The 11,548-nt window shown below is 42.1% G+C and overlaps 1 protein-coding gene across 1 annotated transcript in view; it reads right to left on the reverse strand.

Moving 5' to 3' along the window:
* Nucleotides 1-6,508, reverse strand: part of SLC9A3 (solute carrier family 9 member A3) — a 50,627-nt gene extending 44,119 nt beyond the window's left edge. The window contains exon 1 of the mRNA XM_053261045.1: nucleotides 6,178-6,508. Coding sequence (XP_053117020.1) covers nucleotides 6,178-6,508 — 331 coding nt within the window. The remainder of the gene's footprint in view (nucleotides 1-6,177) is intronic.
* Nucleotides 6,509-11,548: the final 5,040 nt, after the last annotated feature.

Below are 11,548 nucleotides of genomic sequence, written 5' to 3' on the forward strand. Positions count from 1 at the left end.
TGCAAACCAGAGAACCTCTTTGCCTTTTAGCAGAACACTACTGATAAAGTTGGATACACCAGTGGCGTCTTCCATGCTGTTCCTCCCTTGGCCCCATTACCCACCCTCCACATTCTCCTCCTGTGAGGTAAATGGAAGTCCCACTTGCTCAAGCAGGCAGGAAGAGAAGGTGGGCAACAGGGCCAGGGAAGGACTGGGGCAGAGCATCAGGGCCCTCCAAAGTCCAGCCTGCCAGTCCTATTTATAACTATACTTTCCTTTAACCCAGACACAGATATTGTATTACTTAGTCTTGAGTCAAATATTTTATTGCATCAACCAGGAGGTCACTACAATTTCCTCTGGGGTAGAAGTTTACATACATGAGGACAATTCAATTTAAAAGAATCAGAGTTATACACAATGAACACCAAAACAAAGAACAACCATCTCAGCACCCAAGTTCTTTTTCTTTAAGACATTGGTCCCTGTTTCTCATGCAGCTGGTTCCAAGGTGCATTACAACAAAAATTAAAACAAGATACTGTAATCATGATTACAATCCAAACTAAGGAAGCGCAGGTGCTATGTGAAATGTGGTGGAACTTTGGGTGGCTCAACAGCTGGTGATCATGCACTGAGGGGTGGGTGGAGCAGTGGATTTCAAAGTCCTCTGCTTTGCCCAGAAGCACTCTGTGCCACACAAATATTTCCTTGAAGATGATGCAGCCTTCGGAGACATATTTTCATATGGTACAGAGCATTTCCAGGGAAGGGGCAGTTATCAAAGTGCAATTTGCCCTCATGTGAGCACTGGTGTTGCATATGTCAGGAAGCCATAGAGAGTGCCACCACTTTGCATATATGGGCACGTCCTGAATCTGGATATCAACAATCAAAAGGCTAAAATAAAAATTTGTTAAAATAAAAACAATGAGAGTTTAATTTTAAAATGCAGCAAGATTCTCAGCAATTTTAGTTAATGGAGTGGTCCTCTAGATCAATAAGAAGATTATTTTGGAGGCCTCTATAAAGTACAACAATTTGCTCATAAGATCATAAATAAATCTTCCACTATTTATATGGTGAGCAATAAAATGGGTAACATACTAGTTAAGAGTGTTTGATGTTCTTAAGATGTCAAAAAGAGCCATGGAGTTGATATTGGACAACATTTTTTCTTTTTTATACTCGAGGGTTTAAAGAGGAACTATTCCCCAAAACCATACTAGCATTTGCCCACACCTAATCCAACAATGACATTAAAGAGCATATTTCCAGTTCAGAATTAAAAGGGTTGGCTGACAATGACTGTCCCAATTGCACACAAAAGAAACCAAAAGCAATTCTGCACAGTTAATTTCACAACAATGCCTATTGTAAATTAAACCGCAGCACAAATGCCAAGAAGCTTGTAAATCCTAAATGCTACCAAGATGGCAGCTGGGCTTTATTGTAACTTCAGAAGAGAGGGTAAACCTGACACAGGCCTAATCTGGCTTTGATATTTATGCAACCTGAGCTTACGGGCAACCTGAGAATGTCATTCATTGAAATGCAAAGACCATCTTTTTCTCAGAAGCTGCTAGTTCATTGTGCAGATGTGGTGGGTGAGCAACTCTCTCACATCTGGAAGCTTTTTCTTGGATCCAACAAGCTTTATAAGATTAGTGTAAAGGGAGCAGCACGCCGTACACCAGAGTTGCCTTGGTTTATGGTACCATCAGTCTCAATAGTTCATAAAACCACTAAACTAGAAGTTTGCCATTAAAGAAGGTCTTTCTGGTGGTAATAATAATTCTGGTCTGTGACTACATTGTAAAACCACCTCAAATAAAGCAGTGTGTTTCAACACTCTTTCCAAATAAACTTGCCTGCTGAGGAATCCTATCTGCCACAACACCACTGTATCCTGCAGGGCATTCTGGGAGTGAGGAAATATTTTCTGAAGGACACACATGGACTGCTAGTCTCCTGAGCTTCAACATCACCCCACACGAATGAATGAAAGTGATTCCTAAAATGCACTCACCACTCCCCTGCAGCCAAACACTGAGGTGCTTCACACAATTAGTGTGAAGCACCAGGAGGGTTCGTGCAAGCACGAGCAGAGCGCTTGCCCTGGGTAGCCTGATTGGCCACCCACACAACTACTGGCTCCTTCATGGAGCCGGTAGGGGCAGCGGGGATCGAGAGCTGCCTGGCCCCCAGAAGTCCCAGCATGCCCCGCGTGAGTGTACGGGGCATGCTGGGGAGACCCCCGAGGCCGGGAGGCTTGATGGAGCACTGAGACCTGCTGTGGCCCAACCCAAAAACCTGGGTTAGTGGAGCACTCTCTCCACTAACCTGGGTTAAGGGGAGGGGTTTTTACGTGGGCTAGCCGCCAGAGAACCACCGGACTTACCCGCAAACCTCGTGGTTCTCACAACTGCGTGAAAGTGGACTGGGCTGCATTAACCCGCTTTTGCGCGGTCGTGTGAATAGCTTCATTGATTCACAGAGATGGGCAACCATTTCTTCAGGGTAGCTTGCATGCTGTTACTGATCTTCCAACTGAGGAACCCCAAATGAGCTTCTGAGGAACCTCAGGGTTCCCTGGCAGAAACACATTTTGTAAATTATTGTAATCTAGGACTGAAAATGCAATAGACACATTTCCTTGGCCTGGATAACTTCTTTCAATCAGTAGTTTATGGAAATTTTACATTTGCTTCAACTAAACAACAAAAGTAGTAAAAGAGAGAAATAACAATGTTTTGTGATTGAAGAAAAACTTGGAATTCCAAAAACTACTTTCATTTGGGTAGTAGAAAATTATTTAGAAGAAAGTTAACTTCTAATATTTTAATTATTTCTTTGTCATTTCATCCAAGTAAATAAGATAAGGAGCAAGGAGCAATAAGAGACAGGTGAAGGAGTAGGGGGCTTGCATTTTTCAACATATACATATACCGTATGTAATCACATTGTGAGGCTGGTCTCACAATCAGTGAGACCCGCTTTTGCCAATACTTCGGGGAGAGCAGGCTAAGCCTGCTCTCTCTGCAGACGATCACAGCAGGAGCCCTGGGCAGCCGAATCGGCTGCCCACACAATTGCCGGCTCCATGACAGAGCCAGTGGGGGCTGGGGAGAATGGGGGCTGATTGGCACCCGCAAGCTCCAGCATGCCCTGCTGGCGAGACCCCCGGAGCCGGAAGGCAGCTTTTTACCTCCCCTCTGGAGGTCTCCTTGTGGGTAGCTGCGGCACGGAGCCGCGCCACAGCTACTCACGATCAGAAAGCCTGGGTTTGCGGAACGCTTGCTCCGCAAACCCGGGCTTTAGGGAGGGTTACTTGAGCGGGTTACCCGCTTGTAAGCCACTGGGCTCGCCTGTGAGCCCGTGGTTTACACAATCAACAAAAATCAGGCTAGGCTCTCCTAGCCCGGTTTTTGTTGATCGTGAGAATAGCCCCTGTTTCAATCTTTATCATATAAGGGGCTTTTATGCTTATGGAATCAAGGATTCATATGCCTTTGGTCCAAATCTGTTTTTAAACTGACAGTTCTAAGCTGACATTTTTGCAAATTTGTTTTGCTGACTCTTTGTAGAGAACAGGGAAGTTAGCTTGGTTATGGGTAGATGAACTTAAATGGGGTATATGGCATTTATGCAAATCAGATACCAGTAAATGGCTTTGTTTTCTAATGAAAAAGGCCACAAGAACATGGAAGGGACTTTTTCTGCTAAACATTGGCCATTAGGTAATAGTCAAATAACAGATCATATAATCCAAATACATACAAATGATGAAAGTCAGCAATTCATAATTTTTGCACACAAGGCAATATTGATCAATTTCTAATCATTCTAAAATGATGTCTTTTCAATAAAAATGGGTGGTAACTTGTAATTAGAGGTGGCCTATCAAAACTTAACAAGTATCTCAAACCATCCTCTTTGGAGGGAAAGGCAAAGACTGCTTTGCTGAGACTGATTCAACTTATTTGGTGAGATGCCTACTGAATTCCTTAATGTTGGCTTTTAAAGATTAGATTTTCTCCCTTATTTCTTTTGTAACTCAAATAAAATGTTAATCTAATTTATGGAGTGTGTGCTTCTTTTTTTGGGCAGTGCGCAAACAGCTGGTCAGGACCCAATAAACCCATAGCTAAACTGGCTACGGGGGGAATTAGGAATAAATAAATAAAAATCAAACTGAGGGATAAAGGAGAGGAGAGAGAAGTTGTCTGTCAATTGGGCAAGCGGACAAATGAGATATTAGGGTAGATTTGATTTAAATCAAATCGATTTAAATCACAATTTAAATCACTAGTCAGTAAGACTAGATTTAAATCATGGTGGCTTTTTTTTTTACTTAAGGACTCATTCTTGCTGGTATAATCTTAATATTACAACCAGATGAAGGTTTCATTTTTGGTCCTCTTCTAGATAGAAAAATTGCCCAAAATAATCTTACAGAAACCTCTGGAAGAGCATGACATTGTGAATGGATTAATAGAATTCATTTACCAAAAATTTTAAATATTGCATATAGCCTCATGCTACATAATTAAAAACTAATAATTATTTTGTGATGAATACCTTTGGACTATAATGTATCTTAAATAGAAAACTATCTTTAGATAAACTTTTTCTCAAAAAGCATTTTATTTTTTAAAAAATCTGATTTTAAATTTAAAAAATCAATTTTTTTTAAAAAAAATCATTGATTCTTATCCACTCTGTGAGATATTAAGGTTGTTCACACAACCTCTCTGGAGAGGGTAGCGGGGATGCAGGCTCCTACCTGCCTCTCCACACACAATTGCCCTTCCCTGACAGTTCTGGCACATGAATGAATAGCAGAGCCAGGAAGCAGAGGAGGAAGTCATCTGGCGTGCCAAGAGCGTGGTGCATGGGTGGATTCCCCCACTGCCAGGTGCTCTTGCCAACCAATAGGCAGCCTGCATGTTCACACGATGGGGAGTAGGGTAGAAGAGTGCAAACGCACCCTTCTACCCCACTATTAGCCCAGGTTTTTAAAAAAAACCCAGGCTACCCTGGTGCAGAGCACCAGGATTGGGACCAATCCCGGCACTTTGCACGACCAGCTTTGCCCAGGTAGGGCAGCCCTACCTGGGTAGAGCCAGTCGTGAGAACGACCTTATTGATTGGGTCACAATAGCTGTTGCTCTAGGACAGGGCTGCTCAAAATCAGCCCTCCTGCAGATGTTGGCCTACAGCTTGCATAATCCCTGGCTATTGACCACTGTGGCTAGGGATTATGAGAGCTGTAGTTCAAAAACAGCTTGGTGGAGGGCCTAAATTGTGTAGGCCTGCTTTAGGACAATATAGTTGTCTTCAAAGCAATTCAGAAAAGAATTAATTAAGTCTTTTATACAAGATAGTCCTTTGTATTAATGTCACATGCTCTCAGAGTGCCTGTTCTAGGTGTTCTGCTACTCAGTCATCAATATCCCTCATACATTCTAAGTACTATTAGTTCTTTTAATGTTAATATGCATCATCACATATGTAACTACCTTCCATTTCTACTTTTATTTACTCGTATTTTCTAACATGTATTTTTATGCTGGTCTATGACTATAATAAAGGATGATGATGATGATGATGATGATGATGATGATGATGATGATGAGAAAGAGAGCTGAATTTCCCAGCTGTAAAATCAGCAAGTACAGCCACATCTCAGATTCAAGCTGCATGCACCTCATGTAGGGCCTACAGTGCTAGAACGTAACAAGTACAAATGCAACAAAGGAAAAATCACAAATAGTAATTATTGTAAGATTGTGAGCTTTTTACTTGACATTATTCCCTGGACTATTAATCACCATACAGTGGAAATACTGCAGCTGCATTAGCAGTTGGTATGCCAAGAACTCCACCCATCCCTCACAGTTTTTGTTTTTGTTTTTGTTTTTTATATTTATATCCCACTCTTCCACCAAGGAGCCCAGAGCGGTGTACTATATACTTAAGTTTCTCCTCATAATAACCCTGTGAAGTAGGTTAGGCTAAGAGAGAAGTGACTGGCCCAGAGTCACCCAGCAAGTCTCATGACTGAATGGGGATTTGAACTTGGGTCTCCCCAGTCCTAGTCCAGCACTCTAACCACTACATCACGCTGGCTCTCCCCAATGTGGCCCATCAAAGTGATGACTATGTAGTGCTGAAAAAATGTGTTTGAAAAACCAGTCTTACCCATTATTCCACTGAGATAGACCCCATAAAGCGAAAGACCTGTTGTGGCAGCATTCCAGATAGTCCCAAGGACAGCATACAAAAGAATTGTGCCCAAGTTCCCAAAGAACAATCTGTTTGGCATGAAGTATCCTGCATCTAAGACGATGGGCGGTAGCAGGTAGAAGAAGAAGACATTTGGCGTCAGGGTGAAGGAGGCAATGTGGTCTGCTGCATAGACGATGCCACCCAGGAAGAGTCCAAGGACAATGAGCAGAACGCTCTCTGGGACCACAGTCGTGACTTTATGAGACAGGTGGAAAACTGCCAAAGAACACAACATGTCAGAGAGTTAGAAAGCAATCAATAATAACAGCAATGAGAGAAGAACATGATTCTGGCTTGTATGTGTAATGTTGCATAAATGGGTGAAGCCTCCCTTATCTGAACATGACAAATTGGCAACCCAGCCCTTGAAACTCAGAGGATCTCACAGCCCTCAGGGTCATATTTTAATATTTTGGGCCCTGGTTATCTGAAGGACTGCCTGCTCCCAAGGGTTTCTGCCCACTTGACAAGATTGGAGGGGGCTCTGTGAGGGAGGCTCGGCATACGGGACAGGGCCTTTCTAAATCATTGCCCCTAGGCTTTGGAATGCTCTCCCAGCTTTGATCCTCTCCTCAGTCACCATCAGTTTTTAAAAAACAAGTTAAAACATGGATTTTCACCCAGGCTTTTGTGTAAGAGCTGGGGTTTTTTTGCTGCTGCTGCTGCTCTGTATTTTGTATTTTAATGTTTTATTTTATATATGTTTTTCTTTAAAACTTATATATGTATTTTCATATTTAAATTTAATGTTTGTACATTTAGTTGTGTATTAATTTTGCATTCTTTTGATTATATTGTAAAACACTTTGGGATTAATTTAATGAAAGGCAGTATATGAATTCAATAAATAAATAAATAAATAAATAAATAAATAAATTGTTGCTTTGTTAATTTTTTAAAATTTAAAACTAAATTTTTGTCAGTTTTAGTTAGTTGGCCAATGACTTCATACAATTTCAATTATATTAAAGAAGCCTAAATTTTTAAAAAGTTTAACTTGATTTCCGATTGGGCTGTATGGTACTTCTTCCTCAGCTCTGACTGGTTTCCATTCTCTAGTACCATTCTGCTTCTTTAAAATCTTTGAAATGGCTATAAAGAAATTTCTATTTGCTAATGTTGATTTCACTCCCCCACCCCACAAAGTATTATTATTTATTTAAAGGAAGTGGATATGATACCTAAAGCAATGCATAAGACTGAACACTGTCCTGAAATTTACTCTTCCAGTATATAACAAAGAAGATCCTTTTCTCAGCAGATGTTGATTTCTATCAACATAAGAAATCTCCAGTTATTTGGGATCCAAAAGCTGATCTTAATCTTTATTTATATATTTCTAAAAGGTTTGCCCTCTATTTCAGTCCAATCTGAAGTCAACTCCCTGTGCTGGTGTATCCTGAATGCCTGCATCTGACAACTCAAGCCTATTGGCTTCTAGCATACCTAGGGTTACGAAGTCTGAAGAATCTATTGCTTGAGATTTCCCCCATTGTTTTCCTAATATTTTTCACAATATCAAGCCAATGGAATCTCTAGGACCACTTTCAGCAGTGACATGGAGATTGATGCCAATTCCTGGAGACTCCAGGCCAATCCTGTAGGGCTGTTCTTATGATCAACAAAAACCAGGCTGAGGAAGCCAAGCCTGGTCTTGGCTGATTGTAAGAACCGCTGGGATTGCACCCGATCCAAGTGGTGCTTTGGCAGCAAACCTACCAAAGAGGCCTGCCTCTTCAATGGGTTAAGAAAGCAAGTGCTCTTTTAGACCCATTTTTTAAATCATCTGCCAACTCTGGCTACTTGCAGCTGGGGCTGGGAGACTGCGGGGCTCTCACCTGTCACCGTGGGGATACCCAGAATGCACCAAGCGATCATGGGATTTCCAGGAGCAGGGACAATGAGTCCTGGGCCCCCAACCACTCACACTGCCTGCGGCAGTGGAGCATCATCTGGGTGTGCAATCTATGCACCCAATTCCTTCTTCAGATAGTCTATGGGGAAGGGAAGGTTAATGAACCTTCCTCCCTACCCAAATACCAAGCCCTTCTCACAGATCGTGAGAAAGGGCTCTATATGTGATACAAAAGGAGCCAACACATTCCAGGCATCCTTGAGGCTCCTCCTGGCCACCATGAATTTTCACAATTCCTTATCTTGTTATTTCTTATGCATTGTTAAATGCTTATGAGCCATCTACATTGGTTCTGTATTAGGGCCCTGGACAAATCAGCCCCAAGCCTCAAAGGTTCTTACAATTTGACAAGAAGAAATAGATGGATGTTCTAGACAGGAAATGAAAATATTTCCAAACTCGATCCACTATGCTGTGTGCACATAATAACTGTTACAGTGTAGTAGGAAGGAAAAATTATTTCCGGAAGCTATACTGGAATAACCCATTCAGTGGATGAAATAGATTATGAAACTTAAATAAGCAATCAATGAGACTTTTCACACAACCAAAAACTGGGTAGGACAAGTGTCCTACCAAGGTTTGGGAGCTGTGTACACTCCCAATTTTTGATTGTGTAGGAGCAAACAATGAATTAGGAGGAGGGAGAAGTGATTGTGTGGGGGACCGGAGCTGGGTAGGGCAGCTTTTCCTCCTACCTTGGTCAAATGCTGAGTATGAAAGCTGGGTAGGATGGTGCTGTTCTACCCAGCTCCAGTCTCTAGGGATGTGCAAGCTGGCTCGATTCTGAGCCAGTTCAATGTCAAGCCAGTTCAGTTTGATGATTTGGGGCCGAATCGAACCACACCGTTCGGTCCGACCCTGGACCGAACACCACCTGAATGTCCAGGGGGTTTGCGTACCTTTTTCCGTTTAACTTTTTTAAAAAAAACTTATCCCCCTCAGGCAAGTTCCTGGAGGTGGCGGGGGGGCCACAGAGGTTCCCCCTCTCGCTTTCTATATGCCCCCCTCCAACCGGTTCGGCTGGCTCTTCGGCCGGTTTTCAGCCTTCTCCCCTCGGTGCGGTGGCCATTTTTGAGGCCGCGCACCTGTGTGATTGGCCTCTGTGTGTGACTGAGCTGGGGGTGGGGGCTGGAGGGGGTGCCAGACCGAACTGGCCTGGTCAGGTTCAAGTCTGGTCCGGACGCGAACCGAACTGGGTCAGCCAGTTCCATGCACATCCCTACCGGTCTCCCACACAATAACGTCACCCTCCTCCTACCTAGTTGTTTGCTCCCACACAACCAAAAATTGGGAGTGCATATAGCTCCCAAAACTGGGTAAGACACATGTCCTACTCAGTTTCTGTGTGTGATCAGCCTCAATATATTTGGAATGCTTAATCACTGGGGCATATAATGAATTGGCTCAACAACTGTAATGTCCCAGCTGAATAGCAAACTCAGTCAATCCTGTGAACAAGTAAGCTGCACTCACTAAGCTATGGAAGGTGGATGGAAAGTTTCTCCATATTCCAGAAGATTAGTTCATGAAATCTTAGTACAGATGCAAGGTTGGATAAGATGGACATAGAATTCACTTAATGATTGCCACAGAACTCATACAGCATTGTAATAAGCTCATTAAATCCAAGATTTAGGTTGCTGTTCTTTGAGGGTCAACAAGCTAATAAACTTACATTAGCAGTTTAAAAGATGGTCACCATTTTAGGATCAGCAGGTCAATTTTCCTCATTAGGTTATTAGGTCAGATGTACAGTTTACCACAAGAGTCAAATGTCAATGGAATATGTAAGCAATCACACTAAAGCCCTTATGTTCAGTTAAAAAAAACAATAGAGCAAACCAACCATTCTAGACTCAGATTCTGCAACCTGTAACCAAAGGTATATTCACACCTAGCTTGATGTTTTGATGTTAAAGTCAAGGTGACACAGGTTACAGCCTAACAAGGCTATTTTGTTACATTACACACACATACATGGGTACACATTTTCATGTAAACAACTATGTATGCATACATTTTAAAAATCAACACATGGACTGGACCAAGTACAGATTGTGTGTATTGCTACACACTGTTTGTAGTAACATGCACATAACTGTATGTGCATACAGATAAAAAAAATCAATTTATGTATACAGATTGTACACGTGTTGAATGCAATGCATGTGAAAAGGGCTGTGCTGAATGTAGAAAAGCTATTTACACCAAGTATTATAAACTGAGCCACCTAATGGTGCAGTGGGGAAGCAATCTGCCTAGAAAGCAGGAGGCTGTTGGTTTGAATCCCCGATGGTGTGTTTCCCAGAATATGGGAAGCAGCGATATAGGAAGGTACTGAAAGGCATCATCTCATACTGCACGGGAGAAGGCAATGGTAAACCATTCCTGTGTTCTACCAAGAAAACCACATGGCTCTGTGGTCGTCAGGTGTTGACACCGACTTGACGGCACAACCAACAACTATAATCTGTGCATTGTTCTGTTTTCTATGATTCGGGGAACAAGATCTGGTTAGAATCAACTATCACACTAGCTCTATTCATACATTATGTTCAACACTCAAGCAATGAGTGTACAGTATACAGAGGCACAATTATTCACTTATTGAACACACTATTATTCATAGTTATTCACCACTGAACACAGCTACAGCAGCATACTTTCTATCTGTACCATGCATTTGAGGGGCCTGTACACAGGTTCACTTTTAACATGAATGCATGTCCAGTCATTTACATAAAAACATGGTGTACAGACATCTGAATGCCGGTACAACAGCATAATGCCAGAATAGGGCTATTGGCTTTTGCAAAACCAGGCAAACACACTTTTTTTTCTATTCCTGTTGAAGATTTTTCAATCTTAAGTGAAAAATCTGCACTTATTTTTCACCTTTTCAATGATCTGTTACAACAATATATATTAATATAAATATTTGATATGTTCTCATACATTGTTCACATTTTGATACCAGAAAGGTAAGATGTCCTAATACTGGGAAAGGGTGTTCTTGTTCAAGGTGGCATTCCCACTAGCTGGAGTTGTTTAAACAACTTTACAAAACACATCACCAGGAGATATACTGGTAGCAGATATTGTTAATGAGTTTCTAAAAGGATCAGGCAAATATGGCTAATGGCTTCTGACAGACTTAACGGTTAAATGGCATTTCTATATGCAGACACACACACACACACACCCGCCCGCAAATACCAGATGTTAAGAACATAAGAACAGCCCTGCTGGATCAGGCCCAAGGCCCATCCAGTCCAGCATCCTGTTTCGCACAGTGGCCCACCAGATGCCGCTGGAAGCCACAGGCAGGAGTTGAGGGCATGCCCTCTCTCCTGCTGT

This window comes from Hemicordylus capensis, chromosome 6 (genome assembly GCF_027244095.1).
Source record: "Hemicordylus capensis ecotype Gifberg chromosome 6, rHemCap1.1.pri, whole genome shotgun sequence".
Taxonomy (NCBI): Eukaryota; Metazoa; Chordata; class Lepidosauria; order Squamata; family Cordylidae; genus Hemicordylus; species Hemicordylus capensis.